Source organism: Oncorhynchus mykiss, chromosome 15, assembly GCF_057628025.1.
Source record: "Oncorhynchus mykiss isolate SJ-2025 chromosome 15, ASM5762802v1, whole genome shotgun sequence".
Taxonomy (NCBI): Eukaryota; Metazoa; Chordata; class Actinopteri; order Salmoniformes; family Salmonidae; genus Oncorhynchus; species Oncorhynchus mykiss.
Genome location: NC_143036.1, coordinates 84,469,514 through 84,494,331, shown reverse-complemented (window position 1 = coordinate 84,494,331; position 24,818 = coordinate 84,469,514). Strand labels below are relative to the sequence as shown.

Here is a 24,818-nt window from a genome sequence, read left to right as displayed (position 1 = left end):
CAGACTGATTACTGTCCAGCTCCTCATCTAGGGACAGACTGATTACTGTCCAGCTCCTCCTCTAGGGACAGACTGATTACTGTCCAGCTCCTCCTCTAGGGACAGACTGATTACTGTCCAGCTCCTCCTCTAGGGACAGACTGATTACTGTCCAGCACCTCCTCTAGGGACAGACTGATTACTGTCCAGCTCCTCTCCTTTGTTACTGTCCAGCACCTCTTCTAGGGACAGACTGATTACTGTCCTGCACCTCCTCTAGGGACAGACTGATTACTGTCCTGCACCTCCTCTAGGGACAGACTGATTACTGCCCAGCACCTCCTCTAGGGACAGACTGATTACTGTCCAGCTCCTCCTCTCCTCTGTTACTGTCCAGCACCTCCTCTCCTCTGTTACTGTCCAGCACCTCCTCTAGGGACAGACTGATTACTGTCCTGCACCTCCTCTAGGGACAGACTGATTACTGTCTAGCTCCTCTCCTTTGTTACTGTCCAGCACCTCCTCTAGGGACAGACTGATTACTGTCCTGCACCTCCTCTAGGGACAGACTGATTACTGTCCTGCACCTCCTCTAGGGACAGACTGATTACTGTCCTGCACCTCCTCTAGGGACAGACTGATTACTGTCCAGCTCCTCCTCTAGGGACAGACTGATTACTGTCCAGCTCCTCATCTAGGGACAGACTGATTACTGTCCAGCTCCTCCTCTAGGGACAGACTGATTACTGTCCAGCTCCTCCTCTAGGGACAGACTGATTACTGTCCAGCTCCTCCTCTAGGGACAGACTGATTACTGTCCAGCACCTCCTCTAGGGACAGACTGATTACTGTCCAGCTCCTCTCCTTTGTTACTGTCCAGCACCTCTTCTAGGGACAGACTGATTACTGTCCTGCACCTCCTCTAGGGACAGACTGATTACTGTCCTGCACCTCCTCTAGGGACAGACTGATTACTGCCCAGCACCTCCTCTAGGGACAGACTGATTACTGTCCAGCTCCTCCTCTGCTCTGTTACTGTCCAGCACCTCCTCTCCTCTGTTACTGTCCAGCACCTCCTCTAGGGACAGACTGATTACTGTCCTGCACCTCCTCTAGGGACAGACTGATTACTGTCCAGCACCTCCTCTAGGGACAGACTGATTACTGTCCAGCACCTCCTCTAGGGACAGACTGATTACTGTCCTGCACCTCCTCTAGGGACAGACTAATTACTGTCCAGCACCTCCTCTAGGGACAGACTGATTACTGTCCAGCACCTCCTCTAGGGACAGACTGATTACTGTCCAGCTCCTCCTCTCCTCTGTTACTGTCCAGCACCTCCTCTCCTCTGTTACTGTCCAGCACCTCCTCTAGGGACAGACTGATTACTGTCCTGCACCTCCTCTCCTCTGTTACTGTCCAGCACCTCCTCTAGGGACAGACTGATTACTGTCCTGCACCTCCTCTCCTCTGTTACTGTCCACCATACACCACTTCACCATTATTCACTGGTCAAAAGCAGAGCACTATACAGGGAATAGGATTCTTCTCCCACAGAGTGGTCAATGTTGCAGGGATTTCTGGGTACCGGACAGCAGACAGACAGCAGTGTCTTGACTTGATTCCTGTAAAAACTATTAAAGTACAGCAGCAATGATCACGATGGCCTCATACAGAGAGCACGACCCCATTGACCCAGCCAGAACCCATCGGGCCTCCCTCCTCTCATGGCATGCCTGAGTAAATGGCCTCCTTTGGCTTTGACTATTGACAGAGATGTCATCCCTGGAGTCCATATGCTGGCAAGCTGTCTATGAGTGAAGACAACCCCTGTTTCTGTCTCTGAGTGAAGACAACCCCTGTCTCTGTCTATGAGTTAAGACAACCCCCGTCTCTGAGCTAAGACAACCCCTGTCTCTGTCTATGAGTTAAGACAACCCCCGTCTCTGAGCTAAGACAACCCCTGTCTCTGTCTATGAGTTAAGACAACCCCCGTCTCTGAGCTAAGACAACCCCTGTCCCTGTCTCTGAGTTAAGACAACCCCTGGCTCTCTGTCTATGAGTTAAGACAACCCCTGTCTCTGTCTCTGAGTTAAGACAACCACTGTCTCTCTATCTATGAGTTAAGACAACCCCTGTCTCTATCTATGAGTTAAGACAACCCCTGTCTCTCTATTTTTAAGGTACAAGAGACAGGCCTGAGGCTGAAGCCCATGTCGATAAATTAGACCTCCTCATTTCTTTGGTACCAATGTTATATTTATAAAGGAGGGCCGAGGCACACAGCAGACCCAAATACAGCAGCTATATATTCTCCCCTCTCTAGTTCTCTATTCTTCTGTAACTCCCTCCAGGGGCGGGACAGCACTACGTGGCGCTCCTCTCCTCACAGCGAAGCTAAAGTGTCAACAAATTGCCACTTCTCATCATAAATTCGATTTGAAATTCAATTACAAATGATTAACGTTTCCAAAAGAAGAGGAATGTGGCGAGGAGGAGAGCTTGGCTTCCAGCAGAACCATTAAAATCATTCACACCGCTGGGTTCTGCAACATGACAAGTTTGGTTTGGCCATAAGCTGAGGGGCTGAGAGACCTTAAGCAGGAGTAGAGACACACATACACTACACAGTCTCTCTCTCTCACACTCTCTCTCTCTCTCTCTTTCACACACACGTACACACGCAGGGCCGTGTTGATGTTATGATTCAAACACTGTGGGGACGGCTGGGCAGAGACGGGAGGACGACTGCAAGACAGCTCTCTAAGCTGGAACATCCAACCAACCAAAACATCCCTGGTATAAACTCCATAACCAACCAAAACAACCCTGGTATAAACTCCATAACCAACCAAAACAACCCTGGTATAAACTCCATAACCAACCAAAACAACCCTAGTATAAACTCCATAACCAACCAAAACAACCCTGGTATAAACTCCATAACCAACCCTGGTATAAACTCCATAACCAACCAAAACAACCCTGGTATAAACTCCATAACCAACCAAAACAACCCTGGTATAAACTCCATAACCAACCAAAACAACCCTAGTATAAACTCCATAACCAACCAAAACAACCCTGGTATAAACTCCATAACCAACCAAAACAACCCTAGTATAAACTCCATAACCAACCAAAACAACCCTGGTATAAACTCCATAACCAACCAAAACAACCCTGGTATAAACTCCATAACCAACCAGAACAACCCTGGTATAAACTCCATAACCAACCAAAACAACCCTAGTATAAACTCCATAACCAACCAGAACAACCCTGGTATAAACTCCATAACCAACCCTGGTATAAACTCCATAACCAACCAAAACAACCCTGGTATAAACTCCATAACCAACCAAAACAACCCTGGTATAAACTCCATAACCAACCAAAACAACCCTAGTATAAACTCCATAACCAACCAAAACAACCCTAGTATAAACTCCATAAACAACCCTAGTATAAACTCCATAACCAACCAAAACAACCCTGGTATAAACTCCATAACCAACCAAAACAACCCTGGTATAAATTCCATAACCAACCAAAACAACCCTGGTATAAACTCCATAACCAACCAAAACATCCCTGGTATAAACTCCATAACCAACCAAAACATCCCTGGTATAAATTCCATAACCAACCAAAACAACCCTGGTATAAATTCCATAACCAACCAAAACAACCCTGGTATAAACTCCATAACCAACCAAAACAACCCTGGTATAAATTCCATAACCAACCAAAACATCCCTGGTATAAACTCCATAACCAACCAAAACATCCCTGGTATAAATTCCATAATCAACCCTGGTATAAATTCCATAACCAACCCTGGTATAAATTCCATAACCAACCAAAACAACCCTGGTATAAATTCCATAACCAACCCTGGTATAAATTCCATAACCAACCAAAATCAACCCTGGTATAAATTCCATAACCAACCCTGGTATAAATTCCATAACCAACCCTGGTATAAATTCCATAACCAACCAAAATCAACCCTGGTATAAATTCCATAACCAACCCTAGTATAAATTCCATAACCAACCAAAATCAACCCTGGTATAAATTCCATAACCAACCCTGGTATAAATTCCATAACCAACCAAAACAACCCTGGTATAAATTCCATAACCAACCAAAACAACCCTGGTATAAATTCCATAACCAACCAAAACAACCCTGGTATAAATTCCATAACCAACCAAAACAACCCTGGTATAAATTCCATAACCAACCAAAACAACCCTGGTATAAATTCCATAACCAACCAAAACATCCCTGGTATAAATTCCATAACCAACCCTGGTATAAATTGGTATAACATAGTTCCCAGAGACAAAGTACCACCTCTCTCTCATTACCGTGTGCCTAGTACAGGGTTCCCTAGCTGGCAAGTCATTTTATTTGGCCACCCCAAGTATTTTTTTTATATTGTTGGACATAGACTGTAAAAACAACAAATCAGCTCCAATTGATGTTACTTTTTTAAATGTGTTCTACAGTATTCCCACACATAACAGAGAGATACTGTACATGTGATAGTATATAAGCAAGGTTTGAAATTATTATGTTCTAGTCTGTTTGGTCAATTTGAAGTCGACAGATATTTATAATTATGTTCCTGCCCCCTGACCATCCACTCAAGACAAAATTGGTCCTCTTAAAGATCCGCCCCGTTTTTTTTTTCTTCCCATTTTCGACCCTAAAATGACATCTCCAAATCTAACTGCCAGGACCTGATGGCAAGGATATGCATATTCTTGGTACCATTTGAAAGGAAACACTTTGAAGTTTGTGGAAATGCGAAAGGAATGTAGGAGAATAAAACACAATAGATCTGGTAAAAGATCATACAAAGAAAAAACAACTGTTTTTTTATATTTTTTTGTACCATCATCTTTGACATGCAAGAGAAAGGCCATAATGTATTATTCCAGCCCAGGTGCAATTTAGATTTTGGCCACTAGATGGCAGCAGCGTATTTGTATTTCTGTTCAACATTTTGTATCAAGACTGCCCAAATGTGCCTAATTTGTTTATTAATAACTTTAAGTTCGCAACTGTTCACTCTCCTCAAAAAATAGCATGGTATTATTTCACTGTAATAGCTACTGTACATTGGACAGTGCAGTTAGATTAACAAGAATGTAAGCTTTCTGCCAATATCAGATATGTCTATGTCCTGGGAAACGTTCTTGTTGCTAATCTCATTAGCCTACGTTAGCTCAACCTCATGCTAATCTCATTAGCCTACGTTAGCTAAACCTCATGCTAATCACATTAGCCTACGTTAGCTCAACCTCATGCTAATCTCATTAGCCTACGTTAGCTCAACCTCATGCTAATCACATTAGCCTATGTTAGCTCAACCTCATGCTAATCTCATTAGCCTATGTTAGCTCAACCTCATGCTAATCTCATTAGCCTACGTTAGCTCAACCATCCGTCAGGGGATCCACCGATCCTGTTGAAGTTTTAATCTAGTTGATGATCCCTGGTCTAGCACACGGTTTTCAAAATACATTGCAATTTGAGTATATTTTCACCAAGCAGGAATACACCTAACATTTAAACATTTTGTGCAAGACAATCTTAGGATACAAATGAGGGTTAGGCAGGTTTAAACAACATAATGTATCTGGACTGACAGGCAGGTTTAAACAACATAATGTATCTGGACTGACAGGCAGGTTTAAACAACATAATGTATCTGGACTGACAGGCAGACAACAGTGAAGAGTTAGACAGGTTAACCAACATACTGTATCTGGGCTGACAGGCAGACAGCAGTGAAGAGTTAGACAGGTTAACCAACATACTGTATCAGGACTGACAGGCAGGTTAACCAACATACTGTATCAGGGCTGACAGGCAGGTTAACCAACATACTGTATCAGGACTGACAGGCAGGTTGACCAACATACTGTATCTGGACTGACAGGCAGGTTGACCAACATACTGAATCAGGGCTGACAGGCAGACAGCAGTGAAGAGTTAGACAGGTTAACCAACATACTGTATCAGGACTGACAGGCAGGTTAACCAACATACTGTATCTGGGCTGACAGGCAGGTTAACCAACATACTGTATCAGGACTGACAGGCAGGTTAACCAACATACTGTATCTGGGCTGACAGGCAGGTTAACCAACATACTGTATCAGGACTGACAGGCAGGTTGACCAACATACTGTATCTGGACTGACAGGCAGGTTGACCAACATACTGAATCAGGGCTGACAGGCAGACAGCAGTGAAGAGTTAGACAGGTTAACCAACATACTGTATCAGGACTGACAGGCAGGTTAACCAACATACTGTATCTGGACTGACAGGCAGACAACAGTGAAGAGTTAGACAGGTTAACCAACATACTGTATCTGGGCTGACAGGCAGACAGCAGTGAAGAGTTAGACAGGTTAACCAACATACTGTATCAGGGCTGACAGGCAGACAGCAGTGAAGAGTTAGACAGGTTAACCAACATACTGTATCAGGACTGACAGGCAGGTTAACCAACATACTGTATCTGGGCTGACAGGCAGACAGCAGTGAAGAGTTAGACAGGTTAACCAACATACTGTATAAGGGCTGACAGGCAGACAGCAGTGAAGAGTTAGACAGGTTAACCAACATACTGTATCTGGGCTGACAGGCAGACAGCAGTGAAGAGTTAGACAGGTTAACCAACATACCGTATAAGGGCTGACAGGCAGACAGCAGTGAAGAGTTAGACAGGTTAACCAACATACTGTATAAGGGCTGACAGGCAGACAGCAGTGAAGAGTTAGACAGGTTAACCAACATACTGTATCTGGGCTGACAGGCAGACAGCAGTGAAGAGTTAGACAGGTTAACCAACATACTGTATCTGGGCTGACAGGCAGACAGCAGTGAAGAGTTAGATTAGACAGGTTAACCAACATACTGTATCAGGACTGACAGGCAGGTTAACCAACATACTGTATCTGGACTGACAGGCAGGTTAACCAACATACTGTATCTGGACTGACAGGCAGGTTAACCAACATACTGTATCAGGACTGACAGGCAGGTTGACCAACATACTGTATCTGGACTGACAGGCAGACAGCAGTGAAGAGTTAGACAGGTTAACCAACATACTGTATCTGGACTGACAGGCAGGTTAACCAACATACTGTATCTGGGCTGACAGGCAGACAGCAGTGAAGAGTTAGACAGGTTAACCAACATACTGTATCAGGACTGACAGGAAGGATAACCAACATACTGTATCAGGACTGACAGGCAGGTTAACCAACATACTGTATCTGGACTGACAGGCAGGTTAACCAACATACTGTATCTGGGCTGACAGGCAGACAGCAGTGAAGAGTTAGACAGGTTAACCAACATACTGTATCAGGACTGACAGGAAGGATAACCAACATACTGTATCAGGGCTGACAGGCAGACAGCAGTGAAGAGTTAGACAGGTTAACCAACATACTGTATCTGGGCTGACAGGCAGACAGCAGTGAAGAGTTAGACAGGTTAACCAACATACTGTATCTGGACTGACAGGCAGGTTAACCAACATACTGTATCTGGGCTGACAGGCAGACAGCAGTGAAGAGTTAGACAGGTTAACCAACATACTGTATCTGGGCTGACAGGCAGGTTAACCAACATACTGTATCTGGGCTGACAGGCAGACAGCAGTGAAGAGTTAGACAGGTTAACCAACATACTGTATCTGGGCTGACAGGAAGGATAACCAACATACTGTATCTGGGCTGACAGGAAGGCCAACATACTGTATCTGGGCTGACAGGCAGGATAACCAACATACTGTATCTGGGCTGACAGGAAGGCCAACATTCTCTAATGTAGCTATAAAAGGTTTCTGTAAAGCACCTCTACGGACAAATAAACTACTCTTATTTTGACAGGCAGGAAGCTGAACACACAAAGGCCTCTGGCGGACGCTTGATCCAATTTCCAAACTGGCTGGAATTCTGAGGGAGCCGGTCATTCCCGCTGGTTAGGAAAACAGGACCGGATAAATAATTAGTGGAGAACTGGGAACAGACTACTGAGAAAAGGAGAGGACAGGAGAGGAGAAACAGAGGAGGTACTACGGTGTTGCTAGGGGTTGACAGGACAGGAGCTTCTACATTGCTTGCTGTTTGGGTTTTTTTTAGGCTGGGTTCCTGTATAAGCGCTTTCTGACATCTGCTGATGTAAGAAAAGAAAAGGTCTCTATAAATATAAATACATTTGATTTGATTTGCGTGACCCATTTAAGTAAGACCCCACCACAGACGTGTCAGACAGAACCACTCCACTGTTCTGCTCGGTTACCAGTACTTAGGGACACTTTACCTCAGTCCGTGTCTCTGTATTCATACGCCTCAACTCAAAAGCCAACTGACATCAATCTGGAATATACTATAACGAGCCAATGAATGTGTAAGTTCCTTGTGCTGTAGTGTAATGCACAAATCGTAATTTCTGTCGTCTATGATTCAGAGGAAAATGCTGGGCAATGGGTTCTACACTGCCTGCTGCTGTTACAGTCTATTGCTGATTAGACAAAGTCTACAGACCAGCCAGACCCCTAAATCTATGGCCAGACTGCTGATTAGACTAAGTCTACAGACCAACCAGACCCCTAAGTCTATGGCCTGACTGCTGATTAGACAAAGTCTACAGACCAGCCAGACCCCTAAGTCTATGGCCAGACTGCTGATTAGACTAAGTCTACAGACCCCTAAGTCTATGGCCAGACTGCTGATTAGACTAAGTCTACAGACCCCTAAGTCTATGGCCAGACTGCTGATTAGACTAAGTCTACAGAACAGCCAGACCCCTAAGTATATGACCAGACTGCTGATTAGACTAAGTCTACAGACCCCTAAGTCTATGGCCAGACTGCTGATTAGACTAAGTCTACAGAACAGCCAGACCCCTAAGTATATGACCAGACTGCTGATTAGACAAAGTCTACAGAACAGCCAGACCCCTAAGTCTATGGTCAGACTGCTGATTAGACTAAGTCTACAGACCAGCCAGACCCCTAAGTCTATGGCCAGACTGCTGATTAGACTAAGTCTAGAGATCAGCCAGACCCCTAAATCTATGGCCAGACTGCTGGGCCAAGTACATGACATCATCTCAATAACAGTCCAGGAGGACAGAGATCCATGAGTCTAGTCATCAATATACCAGGTGAGGATTTGGAAACACTGTCTGACGTATTTCAAACACAGACAGACCGAGACAGCGAGAGAAACAGAGAGAGAGAGAGAGAGAGACAGAGAGAGAAAGAGAGAGAAAGAGACAGCAAGAGAGGGAGAGAGAGAGAGAGACAGCGAGAGAGAGAGAGAGACAGCGAGAGAGGGAGAGAGAGAGAGAGAGACAGCGAGAGACAGCGAGAGACAGCGAGAGAGAGAGAGAGAGAGAGAGAGAGAGAGGTACAGCCGCCCGGAGTCGGACTGCTACCCAGCAGGGAAATCACTGTGCCCTCATCTCAAAGTAGCGTGGGAAACATCTGGTAGATTAGATGAACGGAGGGCCGCTCCCTACCAGAGAAATTACCCGGGATTATTGTTTCAAAGGATATCCTGCCAAGGCAGACGTAGTCTCACTCTCTGGCCTCGTCCTAAATGCCCCCCCCCCCCCCCCCCCCCCTTCCCCCCCACCAGGCTGTGGGAAACGTAGCCGATCAAAATGAGTTGGTGTGAGTGGATTGGTTTTCAACAAGGTCTCGTGGATCTGGTTTAAAAAGCCTTTAAATAAACAGGCTCCAATCGACAAAAGAGAAAAATAGAGAATCAGTTTCAGCTTCAAAAATGTTTTAAACAAACTGAGTGTGATTTTTAGAGCAGTCGAAAGAAGTCTACACCGAGGCCAATACGCTGTCCCATATGGCATCCTATCCCCTATATAGTGCCCTGCTGTTGACCAGGGCCCATGCATCCTATCCCCTATATAGTGCCCTACTGTCGACGAGGGCCATTGCACCCTATTACCTATATAGTGCCCTACTGTTGACCAGGGCCAATGCACCCAATTCCCTATATAGTGAACTACTTTTGACCAGGGCCCATGCATCCTATCCCCTAAATAGTGCCCTACTGTCGACAAGGGCCCTTGCACCCTATTCCCTATATAGTGCACTACTTTTGACCAGGGCCCATGGGATTAGGAGTCCATTTGGGAGGCAGTTTGGCTCCACCTCCTGATGGTTGCTCTGATACGGGATAAACAGCACACCTCCTCCCACACTGACAGGGTGAAGGAGTAACAGACCTCCTCCCACACTGACAGGGTGAAGGAGTAACAGACCTCCTCCCACACTGACAGGGAGAAGGAGTAACAGACCTCCTCCCACACTGACAGAGTGAAGGAGTAACAGCAGACCTCCTCCCACACTGACAGGGTGAAGGAGTAACAGACCTCCTCCCACACTGACAGGGTGAAGGAGTAACAGACCTTCTCCCACACTGACAGGGTGAAGGAGTAACAGACCTCCTCCCACACTGACAGGGTGAAGGAGTAACAGACCTCCTCCCACACTGACAGGGTGAAGGAGTAACAGCAGAACTCCTCCCACACTGACAGGGTGAAGGAGTAACAGACCTCCTCCCACACTGACAGGGTGAAGGAGTAACAGACCTCCTCCCACACTGACAGGGTGAAGGAGTAACAGACCTCCTCCCACACTGACAGGGTGAAGGAGTAACAGACCTCCTCCCACACTGACAGGGTGAAGGAGTAACAGACCTCCTCCCACACTGACAGGGTGAAGGAGTAACAGACCTCCTCCCACACTGACAGGGTGAAGGAGTAACAGACCTCCTCCCACACTGACAGGGTGAAGGAGTAACAGATCTCCTCCCACACTGACAGGGTGAAGGAGTAACAGATCTCCTCCCACACTGACAGGGTGAAGGAGTAACAGACCTCCTCCCACACTGACAGGGTGAAGGAGTAACAGACCTCCTCCCACACTGACAGGGTGAAGGAGTAACAGACCTCCTCCCACACTGACAGGGTGAAGGAGTAACAGCAGAACTCCTCCCACACTGACAGGGTGAAGGAGTAACAGACCTCCTCCCACACTGACAGGGTGAAGGAGTAACAGACCTCCTCCCACACTGACAGGGTGAAGGAGTAACAGACCTCCTCCCACACTGACAGGGTGAAGGAGTAACAGACCTCCTCCCACACTGACAGAGTGAAGGAGTAACAGACCTCCTCCCACACTGACAGGGTGAAGGAGTAACAGACCTCCTCCCACACTGACAGGGTGAAGGAGTAACAGACCTCCTCCCACACTGACAGGGTGAAGCTTTATCTGAAAAAGGAACGTCAACACGGCCTGGTTTGGTGACACACTAAACTAAAATAGAAATTGAACAGGTAAAAGTGTCCCATGTTTCATGAGATGAAATAAAACATCCCAGAAATGTTCCATACGCATAAAAAGTGTATTTCTCACATTTTCGGCACAATTTTTTTTACATCCCTGTTAGTGAGCATTTCTCCTTTGCCAAGATAATCCATTCACCTGACATGTGAGACTTATCAAGAAGCTGATTAAACAGCATGAACATTACACAGGTGCACCTTGTGCTGGGGACAATAAAAAGCCACTCTAAAATGTGCAGTTTTGTCACACAACACAATGCCACAGATGTCTCAAGTTAAGGGAGCGTGCAATTGGTATGCTGACTGCAGCAATGTCCACCAGAGCTGTTGCCTGATAATCAAATGTTTATTTCTCTACCATAAGCCGCCTCTAAAGTTTTAGAGAATTTGGCAGAACATCCAACTTGCTTCACAACCACAGACCACATGTAACCACGCCAGCCCGGGCTCACTGAAGTCGGTTACGATGCCGAACTGCAGTCAGGTCAAGACCCTGGTGAGGACGACGAGCACGCAGATGAACTGACGGTTGCTGGCTGACTGTACCAGAAATTATTTTGTTGTGCAAACCCAGAATTTCATCTGCGGGATCGACCTGCCACCCAGATAGCTGATGAAATTGTGGGTTTGCACAACAAAATTATTTCTGGTACAGTCAGCCAGCAACCGTCTGTTCATCTGCGTGCTCGTCGTCCTCACCAGGGTCTTGACCTGACTGCAGTTCGGCATCGTAACCGACTTCAGTGGGGTAATGCTCACCTTCGATGGCCACTGGCCTCGCTGGAGAAGTGTGCTCTTCACTGATGAATCCTGGTTTCAACTGTACCGGGCAGATGGCAGACAGTGTGGATGGCATTGTTTGGGTGAGCGGTTTGCTGATGTCAACGTTGTGAACAGAGTGCCCCATGGTGGCGGTGGGGTTATGGGTAGGCATAAGTTACGGACAATGAACACAATTGCATTTTATCAATGGCAATTTGAACGCCCTAAGATTCCGTGACGAGATCCTGAGGCCCATTGTGGTGCCATTCATCCTCCATCACCTCATGTTTCAGCATGATAATGCACGGCCCCAATTTGCAAGGATCTGTACACAATTACTGGAAGCTGAAAATTTCCCAGTTCGGCCTGCATACTCACCAGACACGTCACCCCATTGAGCATGTCTGGGATCGACGTGTACGACAGCGTGTTCCAGTTCCTGACCAATATCCAGCAACATCACACAGCCATTGAAGAGGAGTGGGACAACATTCCACAATCAACATCCTGATCAACTCTATGCGAAGGAGACGTGTCGCGCTGCATGAGACAAATGGTGGTCACACCAGATACTGACTGGGTTTCCGATCCACACCAGATACTGACTGGTTCTGATCCACACCAGATACTGACTGGGTTTCTGATCCACACCAGATACTGACTGGGTTTCTGATCACACCAGATACTGACTGGGTTTCTGATCCACACCAGATACTGACTGGTTCTGATCCACACCAGATACTGACTGGGTTTCTGATCCACACCAGATACTGACTGGGTTTCTGATCCACACCAGATACTGACTGGGTTTCTGATCCACACCAGATACTGACTGGGTTTCTGATCACACCAGATACTGACTGGGTTTCTGATCCACACCAGATACTGACTGGTTCTGATCCACACCAGATACTGACTGGGTTTCTGATCCACACCAGATACTGACTGGTTTTCTGATCCACACCAGATACTGACTGGGTTTCTGATCCACACCAGATACTGACTGGTTTTCTGATCACACCAGATACTGACTGGGTTTCTGATCCACACCAGATACTGACTGGTTTTCTGATCCACACCAGATACTGACTGGTTTTCTGATCCACACCAGATACTGACTGGTTTTCTGATCCACACCAGATACTGACTGGTTCTGATCCATGACCTTTTGTTTCAGAAGGGCTTTCCAAGGGACCATGCCATCTGAAACCACTTGGAAACCTGTATTAAACTGCTATTAATACTGGTGTTACAGTTCATCTGTCACTGAGCAACAATGTGTGTTCTCTGACAACACCGTATGCCTTTAGCATGTCTGGGCATTGACCGGTCAGATATCCGTAGGCCTCCGTTACCCATTACGTTACGTTAGCCAACAACCTAAAAGCACGTTAGAATGGAACAAAACTGACACCGGACATAACGCGTGATGTGACATTGGACTTAAGGTCTATTGAGTTGAGCAAAAAAAATATTTACCTCAGATTTAGTCTCATCCGCGAATGGAAGACATGAAAGCGTCCCACGTGAAGTTTAACACAATTTCAATGGAGAATAACTTGCCTCGCTCATTTTACCGAATTGAGACTACATTTTCCTGCTCACTTTACCGAATTTACGGTCACCAAACTTACCTGAAGCTTTGCCAGGTATTTAACCTTTAACGAAATCCCCGTCATGACAGTAAAACATCTATGACCGCGGTACCTCAGACAACCACGCGCTCGAGCCACGAGATGGCGCCAACTTACAGGAAATGGACATGCGGACAGTGTGTGTGTGCCACAAAACAACGAAATACATTTAAAATATAAAGCATTTAAATACACAGCAAACATAACTCATGTTATGGGTAAGATTTCCTTCACAAATATCAGTGGTGTGAAACTATGTCATTTTAGAACAAAACGCAAGAACTGAAGAATGTGAGCTTCTACTGGATAAAGGGGGGTTAAAATGGCCTCTTCCACACCACTGCATATTACAACCTACAGATGATCCAGATGAGTTCAACCATGTTATTATGTGGTAACTTTTATCTTTCATATATTGATTGCAACGCATAATCTTTCTAAATGATCATTATAAAGCCATCATTTGGGGCTGTTTTGTAGCAAATCTGTGGCGAAGGTATACATTTTCTCTCTTCACATTTCTGAGTGTTAACTAATAACTTTTCACATAATATCCAGTGATAACCATTTCTTACCCTCCCTCCTGCAAAGCATGATGCAATCCAACGCATGACTCAGAGAAACTAGGCTTCACTTCAAACGTGCATGTCGGAAGTATCACAAAACCAATTCTTAGCCAAACATGTACAAAAATTAAACTCAAAAACAAAATGGCTTCTTTTCTACAATTAGAATTTTTATTGTGCCGCACAAAGTGAAAACAGAGGTTATTTCCTTTAGAAGAAGGTGTTTGGTCTCTTGGTGGTGAAGCGGGGCTTGTGTTGGCGACGCAGGACCCTGTGGGGCAGGGGGAACTTGATCTTGGAGTCCTGCGGAGAGAACAAGAGGAGATGTTTTAGGCAAAGACATGCTGTCATTTCATCTGACGGGCAGAAGAAATGAGGCGAGGTGCTGGTTAGTCGGAGAAGAACACTTAAACGAAAAGGAGCGCCACACTCAAAAGGAGGCGCTAAGATACAATAACCGAAAATCAAATCAAATTTTATTTGTCACATACACATGGTTAGCAGATGTTAATGCGAGTGTAGCAAAATGCTTGTGCTTCTAGTTCCGACAATGCAGTAATAACAAGTAATCTAACTAACAATTCCAAAACTACTGTCTTATACACAGTCTAAGGGGATAAAGAATATGTACATAAGGATAACAACGTTCAACGATTGCGTCGGAGCTCCTAGCGTTTCCATTAAGAAAACAAGGCACACAGCCGCCATGCTAACACTTAGCTGGGTTTATTTGAACGGCAGAAACCTACAGTCATCATAACTACAATCATTTAAAAATGAGTAGAAATATATAGAATTTGCCTTAAAGTGGCGGGGGGGGGGGGGGGGGGGGGGGTTAGATAACTAGGGGGGGGGGAAACAGTTTTGCCAATCATCCATTGAAATTACAACACCACACTAATTTTACAGGCGGTAGCATCAGCATGTAGCCAGATTCAAAAACACGCCAGGTTTTAAGACCAGGAACATTACATCTGGAAGAGGAATCTGGTGTTTTGTCTGGCAGGTTTTATATCCGGAGCTGACCAATACAGCGCCAGGCCAGAGACCCGCGGCACATCAGACTCAGTTAAAACAGCTAGACACAATACACCCTGGCATTACGATACGCTCACAATAACATTCACATTGGAGTCATTTAGCAGACGCTCTTTTTTCCAGAGCAACTATATAGACAGGGTACCAGTAGAGTCAATGTGCTGGGGTACAGGTTAGTAATGAGGCTATATAGACGGGGTACCAGTAGAGTCAATGTGCTGGGGTACAGGTTAGTAATGAGGCTATATAGACGGGGTACCAGTAGAGTCAATGTGCTGGGGTACAGGTTAGTAATGAGGCTATATACAGGTGGTACCTGTACCGAGTCAATGTGTGGGGGTACAGGTTAGTTGAGGTACAGGTTAGTAATGAGGCTATATAGACGGGGTACCAGTAGAGTCAATGTGCTGGGGTACAGGTTAGTAATGAGGCTATATACAGGGTACCAGTACCTAGTCAATGTGTGGGGGTACAGGTTAGTAATGAGGCTATATACAGGGGGTACCAGTAGAGTCAATGTGCTGGGGTACAGGTTAGTAATGAGGCTATATAGACGGGGTACCAGTAGAGTCAATGTGCTGGGGTACAGGTTAGTAATGAGGCTATATAGACGGGGTACCAGTAGAGTCAATGTGCTGGGGTACAGGTTAGTAATGAGGCTATATAGACGGGGTACCAGTAGAGTCAATGTGCTGGGGTACAGGTTAGTAATGAGGCTATATACAGGTGGTACCTGTACCGAGTCAATGTGTGGGGGTACAGGTTAGTTGAGGTACTATGTACATGTAGGTAGGGGTAAAGTGACTATGCATAGATAATAAACAGTGAGTAGCAGCAGTGTGCTCAGCAGTCTTGGGGGTAAGAAGCTGTTAAGGACCCTCTTGGACCTAGACTTGGCGCAGAGAACAGTCTGACCTAGACCCGGTACCGTAGCACAGAGAACAGTCTGACCTAGACCCGGTAACGGGCAGTAGCACCTCGGGTGGATGATATACGATGTGAGTTGACCTAGACCCGGTCCCTCGGGTGGATGTGAGTTGACCTAGACCCGGTACCTCGGGTGGATGATATACGATGTGAGAAGACTTACGTGGAACTGCTTGATGGCAGGTCTGCGGCATTTATTGGCAGCGATCTCCTGGACCTTCATGATGTGGATGGAGTGGGCACGGGCACGATGGCGAGCGCCCATATCACGATCTGGAGGACACACAGACACAACATCAGAATAACAAAAACACAGCTAGTGACAACCACCCCAACTGCCCTCCTGGAAGACTGGCCAAGTTAGTATTTACCCCCCCAAGAAAGATTTATCAAGACCTTTAGGAGGGAAAATTAAGCAACGTCTCACTGATTTAATTTCAGGCCTGCTGCTGGGGGGGGGGGGGGGGGGGGGGGGCAGATTGGGTTCATGTCTCAAAGCTTTAGGTGTGGATTGTAGAACGTTGGTTTCACTTCCATGAGCACGTGTAGCTGCTGGAAGACAACAGCGTTCTGATGGTTTGATTTCTGCCACGACAAGATCAGACACAGTAGGCCTGTAAATGATCTCCGGCCTGGGCTCCAGCTAAGCATCTGGCTTGCCAACTAAGATGTACTGAGTAAATTAAATTTGGTTTGCTAACTTCCTAGCTAAGTATTAGATGGCAACATCAAGCTTCTAGGTTACAGCAGAGATAATTAATCTCCTCCTGGATCAAGATCCCGGTTGACTACAGACTACATTGTTTGTGTCGCAGATGTATTTATTTGGGGGGGTGCAACTTAGGTACACTTCCGATAGTACCGGTATGATACAGAAACGGTATGTACATCTGCATAGCGCCCAAACCCAACACACAGAGACACGTTGGGTTTATGTGCCAACTCAACATTCACACCGTTAACTCTAAATTCCCTTTCCGTTCTCCTGGGACGGATCTACAGCAGCTACAAGCTGTTTCCCTAAACATCTATCATGAGGAACCGTCTAATAATGATCACAGATCTTAAAAATGGCTGTCCAACGCATCAATGGGTTAAACCCAGTGTTCTCCAGACTGTCAGACAGACTGGGGCCAAACAGGGACAAACTCACAGCACTGGGTAACGGTCCAGTGCACTCCAGACTATCAGACAGACTGCAGGACATGGAGCCACACTAGGACATACTTACAGCACTGGGTGACAGTCCAGTGTTCTCCAGACTATCAGACAGACTGCAGGACATGGGGCCACACTGGGACATACTGTCCAGACTGTCAGACAGACATACTCACAGCACTGGGTGACTGCTGCAGAGGTGGTCAGGTCTCTGTATTCTCGGTACATGTTGTGGGTTCCGCTACGGGAGTCGTAACGCAACCAGATGCCAAAGTTCTTCACCTTCAGGGGAGTCTTCTCGTGCACCTGAGAGAGGTGGGGGAAATAACAGTTCATTAGACAAGGTTCAATCTTACAGAACGAGACAACTTCCTGACTGACACCTAACTGACCGACAGGTTCAACCTTACAGAACGAGACAACTTCCTGACTGACAGGTTCAACCTTACAGAACAAGACAACTTCCTGACCGACACCTAATTGGCAGACAGGAAGTCTCATTCTATAAGGTTTAACCTGACTTATACAGAAATGGCAGAGGGACGTTAGGGATGCACGGTATACTGAAAATGATCCAGTACAGGGATTTGGTTACATTCCGTCAAACGGGTCTCACGCGATTGAGAGGTTCAAGCCTATCAGTGCAATACTAGTCCTAAACAGAAGGGGTTGTTGGTTATCTGCAGCCCCGTGAAATCAGCTCAAAACAAGCTGAATAACTCAATTCAGCAGAAACACATCGGTTTAAAAAAATAAGTTTCTATTGAACATGCCAAACTAAAGGCATTTAAATTAATTATATGAAGAGTGCCTTGGTCCACATTCCCCTGTACCGTGAATAAGACCTAGTCTACATCTCCATTTAATTAAGTTTATCTAGAAATGTTCCTTTCAAGTAAATTATTAACATGGTGTTTTTACAAATCTACAAAAGAACAATCAAATCAAATGTATGATTGATTCATTGTGCGTCACCCATAACACAACTGGCCCGGCATCGTCCGGGTTTGGCCTGTGTAGGCCGTCACTGTAAATAAGAATTTGTTCTTAAGTGAGTTGCCTAGTTAAATAAAGGCTAAAGTAAAAAGAAACCAAATGAAATAAAAACTCCAAGATACAGAACAGTAGCTGAGTTCCTCCATCTGGATCAGGTGACATTTTTTTGTTTGTTTGCTGTGGCATCGTTTTGAATATAGAGTATTGTGATGATACTGAGTATCCTGACACTGAAGCAGGTATCCAAGTCTAAATTCAGGTATCGTGACAACACTGGTGTACATGCATAGCATTTACTCATGTTTACCCTGAAAACGTCTCATTTCTCCAGGAGAGGATGTTTACCCTGAAAACGTCTCATTTCTCCAGGAGAGGATGTTTACCCTGAAAACGTCTCATTTCTCCAGGAGAGGATGTTTACCCTGAAAACGTCTCATTTCTCCAGGAGAGGATGTTTACCCTGAAAACGTCTCATTTCTCCAGGAGAGGATGTTTACCCTGAAAACGTCTCATTTCTCCAGGAGAGGATCACCAGACAAACAATGCAGCGATTGATTTTTTAATATAAATCTAAAACCAGTCAAACGCATCAACAGTTTCTTTCCTCCTGTAATCTCTCTTTAAAGGGCAGTGTCTTTAAACTGCTTAATGTGTGCAACAGTAATACTAACTTCCAGCCAGACCACTGACACCATCCATTTCCATAATAGTTTATTTGCACATAATGAAACACATTAAAGAAGATGTGCATTCAATACTGGTGAATCTTTGCAGTTGATTTGTTTCCCCCATCACACCAATGAGCCCACCCCGTCCCCTGTGCTACCTACCAGACCACAGTAGACTGTCTCTCCGTTGGCCTTCTTCATCTTCCTCAGCTGGGAGACAAAGTACCAGAAGCGAGACTTGGCCACCACGTGGTTAGGAGCGAAGATCCTCATGCGGTAGAGAGGAGGGGTGGGGTTCTTAACCGAGGGCAGGAGGCGCCCAACGACTTTGTACTCCCGAAGCTGTGTGGATGGAGCAGGAGGGGAAGAAATGTGGGTAACGTGAAATACAATGTCCATAGGCGAATACAGGTTGTCCATAGATACCAGTTGCTAACTTGAAGACTATGATGGATACTGGATAAGACGCATATGTATTAAAATGTTGAACCTTGGATTCACTTTCAACGGCACATCAGCATCAGAGAAAGGCGACAAGGTACATCATGTTGATTTTAGCACACCTGACAAGATCATACCATTTATTTGATATGGCCTTTGGGTTAGGGTGCATTGCAATTCGTAAATCTAAATTAAATGAATACAATGCATGACATTACCTACAGTCAACTGCAAGGATGTCAACATTACGTTTGCTTCATGTACCAGGCGCAATGTCTTTAGCTTGGTAGCCAGCCAATCTTAGCCTGCTAACTTTGATATTTTACAGTTCTGAATGACACTAGCTAGTTATAGCTAACAACTACTTCCAGTTAACAACCCAACTAATTACTTGTTTCGGGAATAAGAAACAGGATGGGCAGCTAACATGTGTCTGGAGAGGATAATTAGCTACGAGATTTGTATTCGCTAACTGGCCAAGTTAGCCGACTAGCAACGCGGCCTACGCCTGGGCAGGTAGGTATGTGGCAACTAGCTTACTAAAGTTAGCAATCTAGGCTACTAGATACATGTTAGTTAGCACTTCGCGGACATTTTAACACACTTTGAGAAGAAGTGTACAGAAGACAAATTGTTTGGAGGTGGCTAAATACATAAGACGGGCATATTTGTTTGGTTCACTGTTGCCACATATTTTCCTAGCTAGCTGCATTGTTTCTCTATGGGCCCCACATGGGCCAAAATCTCAAACGTGGACGCCATGTTACAGCCGCGGAGGCTTCAGTTTTTTAAAGCCGAAACAATTGAACTATTTATCGATTTAGCATCATGTGACTACATAATTCAAACGATTGAAGCAATGTGTGCTCAAATCTGTCTAAATAACTGGCTTTATGTGACTTAAAAAGGTTGAATAAACTATTTTACATACTGTGCCAGACGCCTTCATGGTGTCTCTCGCTGACTGCGAACTGGGAAAGAGGAAGTAGTAGGGCGGAGACTCCGGATGTGAAGTACAAAAAGGGGCGGGATCCAACGCTTTAATTCCTCTGATTGGTTCGCCGTCCAGAGCGTTTATGAGCTGTTTTTAATGAACGTTTATTTATATTTTAAGCTATAATTTTATCAGTATCTTTGACATTGTCAACGACAGTCAATCTTTGACTGTATCAGAGAGTAGAAGGAGTAGAACCACCTCATATCTAATAAATAAGATTTATCTAATCAATCTGTCAGAATAGTCAAATATTCCCTTTCAAAACATTTATGGAATTGTTATCAGAAGAGGGATCCTCCAAAAAAACATATATCTAGCCACAGACTTGTCGTGAAGGAAATTACGTTTATTTAAAACACGTTTTATTGGAAATAAAATCATTTGTGGGGGAGAACTTCTTCCTGTGGTCATGACCCCAACGAAAATGTGACGTTTCCCGTTCCGTTGAATCGACACGCCGCAAGAAATCGACTCCTGAAATTCCTGCTCTGAACCCTTAGCCGAGCTAAACAGACAAACTAGAAGTGCTTTTTTGGGTAATTCCTGACGATTTAGGGATGTACTGACGGACGGAGACGATGAAGATAAAAGTATAACAATAAGGTGAGATATTATAAAATATCGGTTTACTTCTGAATTGACTTTGTTCAACGGGCCTCGGGAGTCTTTCACCGGGAGCGTTATGGTGGCTCAATGTGCGGTAAACGTGTGCTGATGATACCGGAGGAAAAACAGTCTGCCGTAGCTCTAACGTTAATTTGATGTTGTGACGTTTTGATAGTACAAGTATAAAAACCTGTATTTAACGTTGTTACCTTGTTTCATTTAAACGAAACTAGTTAGATATCCAGCTAACGTTATGCGACCAAGCCAGAACAACACACACAAGGGCAACTTTTTATGAGGAGTGGCTGACCAGACGGTATTTCGGTGCCAACTGTCCAGCCGCTAGCTAGTTAACGTTAGTCAATACTAGGTAACCGGCATCTAAGTCAAAATAGTTTATTAGCCCTCACAAGGCTGCCGGCCCAGACAGCATCCCGCGTCCTCAGAGCATGTGTAGACCAGCTGGCTGGAGTGTTTACGGACGGATTCAGTCTTTCCCTACCCCACTTACTTCAAGATGTCCACCATTGTTCCTTTACCCAAGAAGGCAAAAGTACCTGAACTAAATGACCATCGCCCCACTGCACTCACTTCTGTCACCCTGAAGTGCTTTGACGCCAGTTAAGGATTACCCGAAGCACGTCTCCAACTCAATCATCAAGTTTGCTGATGACACAACAGTGGTAGTGCTGATTTGCCAACAATGACAAGACAGCCTACAGGGAGGAGGGGAGGGCCCTGGCGGAGTGGTGCCAGGACAATAACCTCTTACCTCAACGTCAACATAACGGAAGGAGCTGATTGTGGACTTCAGGAGACAACAGAGAGATCACACCCCCATCCACATCGATGGGCCACAGTGGAGAGGGTGAACATGTTTCAAGTTCCTCAGCGTGCACTGACAACCTGAAATGATCCATTCACACAGACAATGTGGTGAAGAAGACACAGCGACTGCCTCTTCAACCTCCAGGAGGCTGAAGAAATTAGGCGTGGCCCATAAGATCCTCACATTCTTTTACAGATGCGCCATTGAGATCATCCTGTCTGTCGGGCTGTATGACCGCCTGGTACGGCACCTGCACCGTCCTCTGCTTGCTGTGCGGTAGCAGAGCGAACAGTCTATGACTTGGGTGACTGGAGTCTTTGACAATTTTTGGGCCTTCCTCTGACACCGCCTGGTATAGAGGTCCTGGATGGCAGGAAGCTTGGCCCCAGTGATTTACTGGGCCGTACACACTACCCTCTCTAGTGCTTTATGGTCAGATGCCGAGCAGTTGCCATTAGGGAGGCACGATCGTAACATCTCGTAATAGGGCGATATTAGCTAAAAATGCCAACGTTAATCGTTATTGTAGCTAGCTTCACATAGATGGGTCCGACCACCATTAACCAAATAAGAACTGTCTGTTGGTTATTTTAGATGATGACACCTAGCTAGATAGTTAGCCAGATATCTATAGCTACTGAAACAGATTGTTGTTTTTCTATGTTTTGGGGGAAGAACATTGTTTGCCTCCATGAGCTAGCTAGCTTTCTTAAACGACCAGCACTGTAGGTGCGCGAGACAACTTGACCAGCATCATAGCAACGATGATGAATCGTTGTGATATATGAAATACGAGGGATCGTCTAATCAATGTGTAATAACTACGTAAACAATGTATTAATGCGTTACATTATCATGTGACGTCATATTCAGGTCCTGATTGGTCAACAAGCTTCATTGACATGTTTTAATACAAACGGCGTTCCGTAGCAACGTCCCCAACGGCGTTCCGTGGCAACGGCCCCAGCGGCGTTCCGTAGCAACGGCCCCAGCGGCGTTCCGTAGCAACGTCCCCAACGGCGTTCCGTAGCAACGGCCTCGGCGGCGTTCCGTAGCAACGGCCTCGGCGGCGTTCCGTAGCAACGGCCCCAGCGGCGTTCCGTGGCAACGGCCCCAGCGGCGTTCCGTAGCAACGGCCCCAGCGGCGTTCCGTAGCAACGTCCCCAACGGCGTTCCGTAGCAACGGCCTCAACGGCGTTCCGTAGCAACGGCCCCAGCGGCGTTCCGTAGCAACGGCCCCAGCGGCGTTCCGTAGCAACGGCCCCAGCGGCGTTCCGTAGCAACGGCCCCAGCGGCGTTCCGTAGCAACGGCCCCAGCGGCGTTCCGTAGCAATCCTGGTTGAGAATGAAATGACTGAACAACCAAACAGCACAGCAAGTAAGTGAAATAAAAAGGTATTGATTATGTTTTCACTGGTAATGGGGACATACGTAAATGCCAACAAATTCACTTTTGGCTCAGTGTGGTGTGTGTGTGTGTGGTGTGTGTGTAACCTTTATTTAACTAGCAAGTCAGTTAAGAACGCATTCTTATTTACAATGACTGCCTACCTCAGCCAAACCCAGACGACGCTGGGCTAATTGTGGGCCGCACTATGGGACTCCCAATCACGGCCGGATGTGGTACAGCCTGGATTCGAACCAGGGACTGTAGTGACGCCTCTTGCTCTGAGATGCAGTGCCTTAGACCTCTGCATCCGCGTGTGTGTGTTAACTATTTAACTATAAGGCTTAAAAGGCCGCCAACATTTTTAGTATCGTTCTAATTGTTTTTGGCAAGGAAAATATTGTATATCGGTATCAGCCAAGAAGATGAGAACATCCTGACCGGTTGCATCTCTGCCTGGTGTGGCAACCGCTCGCTGGTTAAGGGCTTGTCTGTAAACATCTCACAGTACGGTCTACACCTGTTTGTATTCGGCGCATGGGACAAATAACATTATGATTTGATCATCAAGCACCTCAACCACCCGAGCCACTGCCTGTTCTCCCCTCTACCATCTAGAAGATCATCAAGGACCCCAGCCACCCGAGCCACTGCCTGTTCTCCCCTCTACCATCTAGAAGATCATCAAGGACCCCAGCCACCCGAGCCACTGCCTGTTCTCCCCTCTACCATCTAGAAGATCATCAAGGACCCCAGCCACCCGAGCCACTGCCTGTTCTCCCTTCTACCATCTAGAAGATCATCAAGGACCCCAGCCACCCGAGCCACTGCCTGTTCTCCCTTCTACCATCTAGAAGATCATCAAGGACCCCAGCCACCCGAGCCACTGCCTGTTCTCCCTTCTACCATCTAGAAGATCATCAAGGACCCCAGCCACCCGAGCCACTGCCTGTTCTCCCCTCTACCATCTAGAAGATCATCAAGGACCCGAGCCACCCGAGCCACTGCCTGTTCTCCCCTCTACCATCTAGAAGATCATCAAGGACCCCAGCCACCCGAGCCACTGCCTGTTCTCCCTTCTACCATCTAGAAGATCATCAAGGACCCCAGCCACCCGAGCCACTGCCTGTTCTCCCCTCTACCATCTAGAAGATCATCAAGGACCCCAGCCACCCGAGCCACTGCCTGTTCTCCCCTCTACCATCTAGAAGATCATCAAGGACCCCAGCCACTGCCTGTTCTCCCCTCTACCATCTAGAAGATCATCAAGGACCCCAGCCACCCGAGCCACTGCCTGTTCTCCCCTCTACCATCTAGAAGATCATCAAGGACCCCAGCCACCCGAGCCACTGCCTGTTCTCCCCTCTACCATCTAGAAGATCATCAAGGACCCCAGCCACCCGAGCCACTGCCTGTTC

At 46.2% G+C, this 24,818-nt stretch overlaps 2 protein-coding genes, 1 long non-coding RNA gene and 1 other non-coding gene across 6 annotated transcripts in view; 2 read left to right on the top strand and 2 right to left on the bottom strand.

Moving 5' to 3' along the window:
* Positions 1-14,502: 14,502 nt before the first annotated feature.
* On the bottom strand, positions 14,503-20,563 carry rpl18a (ribosomal protein L18a). 2 transcript variants are annotated; one of them, XM_090201436.1, is made up of 5 exons: positions 20,513-20,563; positions 19,303-19,482; positions 17,653-17,782; positions 16,482-16,591; positions 14,503-14,656 (listed from the first exon to the last, which is right to left on the bottom strand). In XM_090201436.1, the coding sequence occupies exons 1-5, from the start codon at positions 20,528-20,530 to the stop codon at positions 14,564-14,566; spliced, it is 531 nt and encodes a 176-aa protein (XP_090057562.1). In that variant the 5' UTR covers positions 20,531-20,563; the 3' UTR covers positions 14,503-14,563. The 2 variants fall into 2 exon arrangements, with proteins under 2 accessions (XP_090057562.1, XP_090057563.1); XM_090201437.1 differs by lacking the exon at positions 14,503-14,656 and adding an exon at positions 16,385-16,412 and having other exon boundaries at positions 16,447-16,591.
* On the top strand, positions 15,470-16,561 carry LOC149978219 (uncharacterized). The gene is made up of 2 exons (XR_016486995.1): positions 15,470-15,736; positions 16,095-16,561. It is a non-coding gene; the product is annotated as an uncharacterized LOC149978219 (long non-coding RNA).
* LOC118943012 (small nucleolar RNA SNORA68) lies at positions 19,620-19,754 on the bottom strand. Its single transcript, XR_005038749.2, has one exon. It is a non-coding gene; the product is annotated as a small nucleolar RNA SNORA68 (small nucleolar RNA).
* A 426-nt stretch (positions 20,564-20,989) lies between the features above and the next one.
* xpot (exportin, tRNA (nuclear export receptor for tRNAs)) overlaps positions 20,990-24,818 on the top strand; it is a 49,310-nt gene continuing 45,481 nt past the window's right edge. Inside the window, exon 1 of one of the 2 annotated variants that reach the window (XM_090201432.1) lies at positions 20,990-21,181. The gene's annotated coding sequence lies outside the window, so the exon portion shown is untranslated. The remainder of the gene's footprint in view (positions 21,182-24,818) is intronic. The other variant, XM_090201433.1, reaches the window with a different exon arrangement.

Coding starts and splice junctions, on each gene's coding strand:
- rpl18a (XM_090201436.1), bottom strand. Junction 17,783..19,302: donor AGACAGTCTACTGTGGTCTG/GTAGGTAGCACA, acceptor CACCTCTCTCAG/GTGCACGAGAAGACTCCCCT. Junction 16,592..17,652: donor TGCAGCAGTCACCCAGTGCT/GTGAGTATGTCT, acceptor TGTGTCCTCCAG/ATCGTGATATGGGCGCTCGC.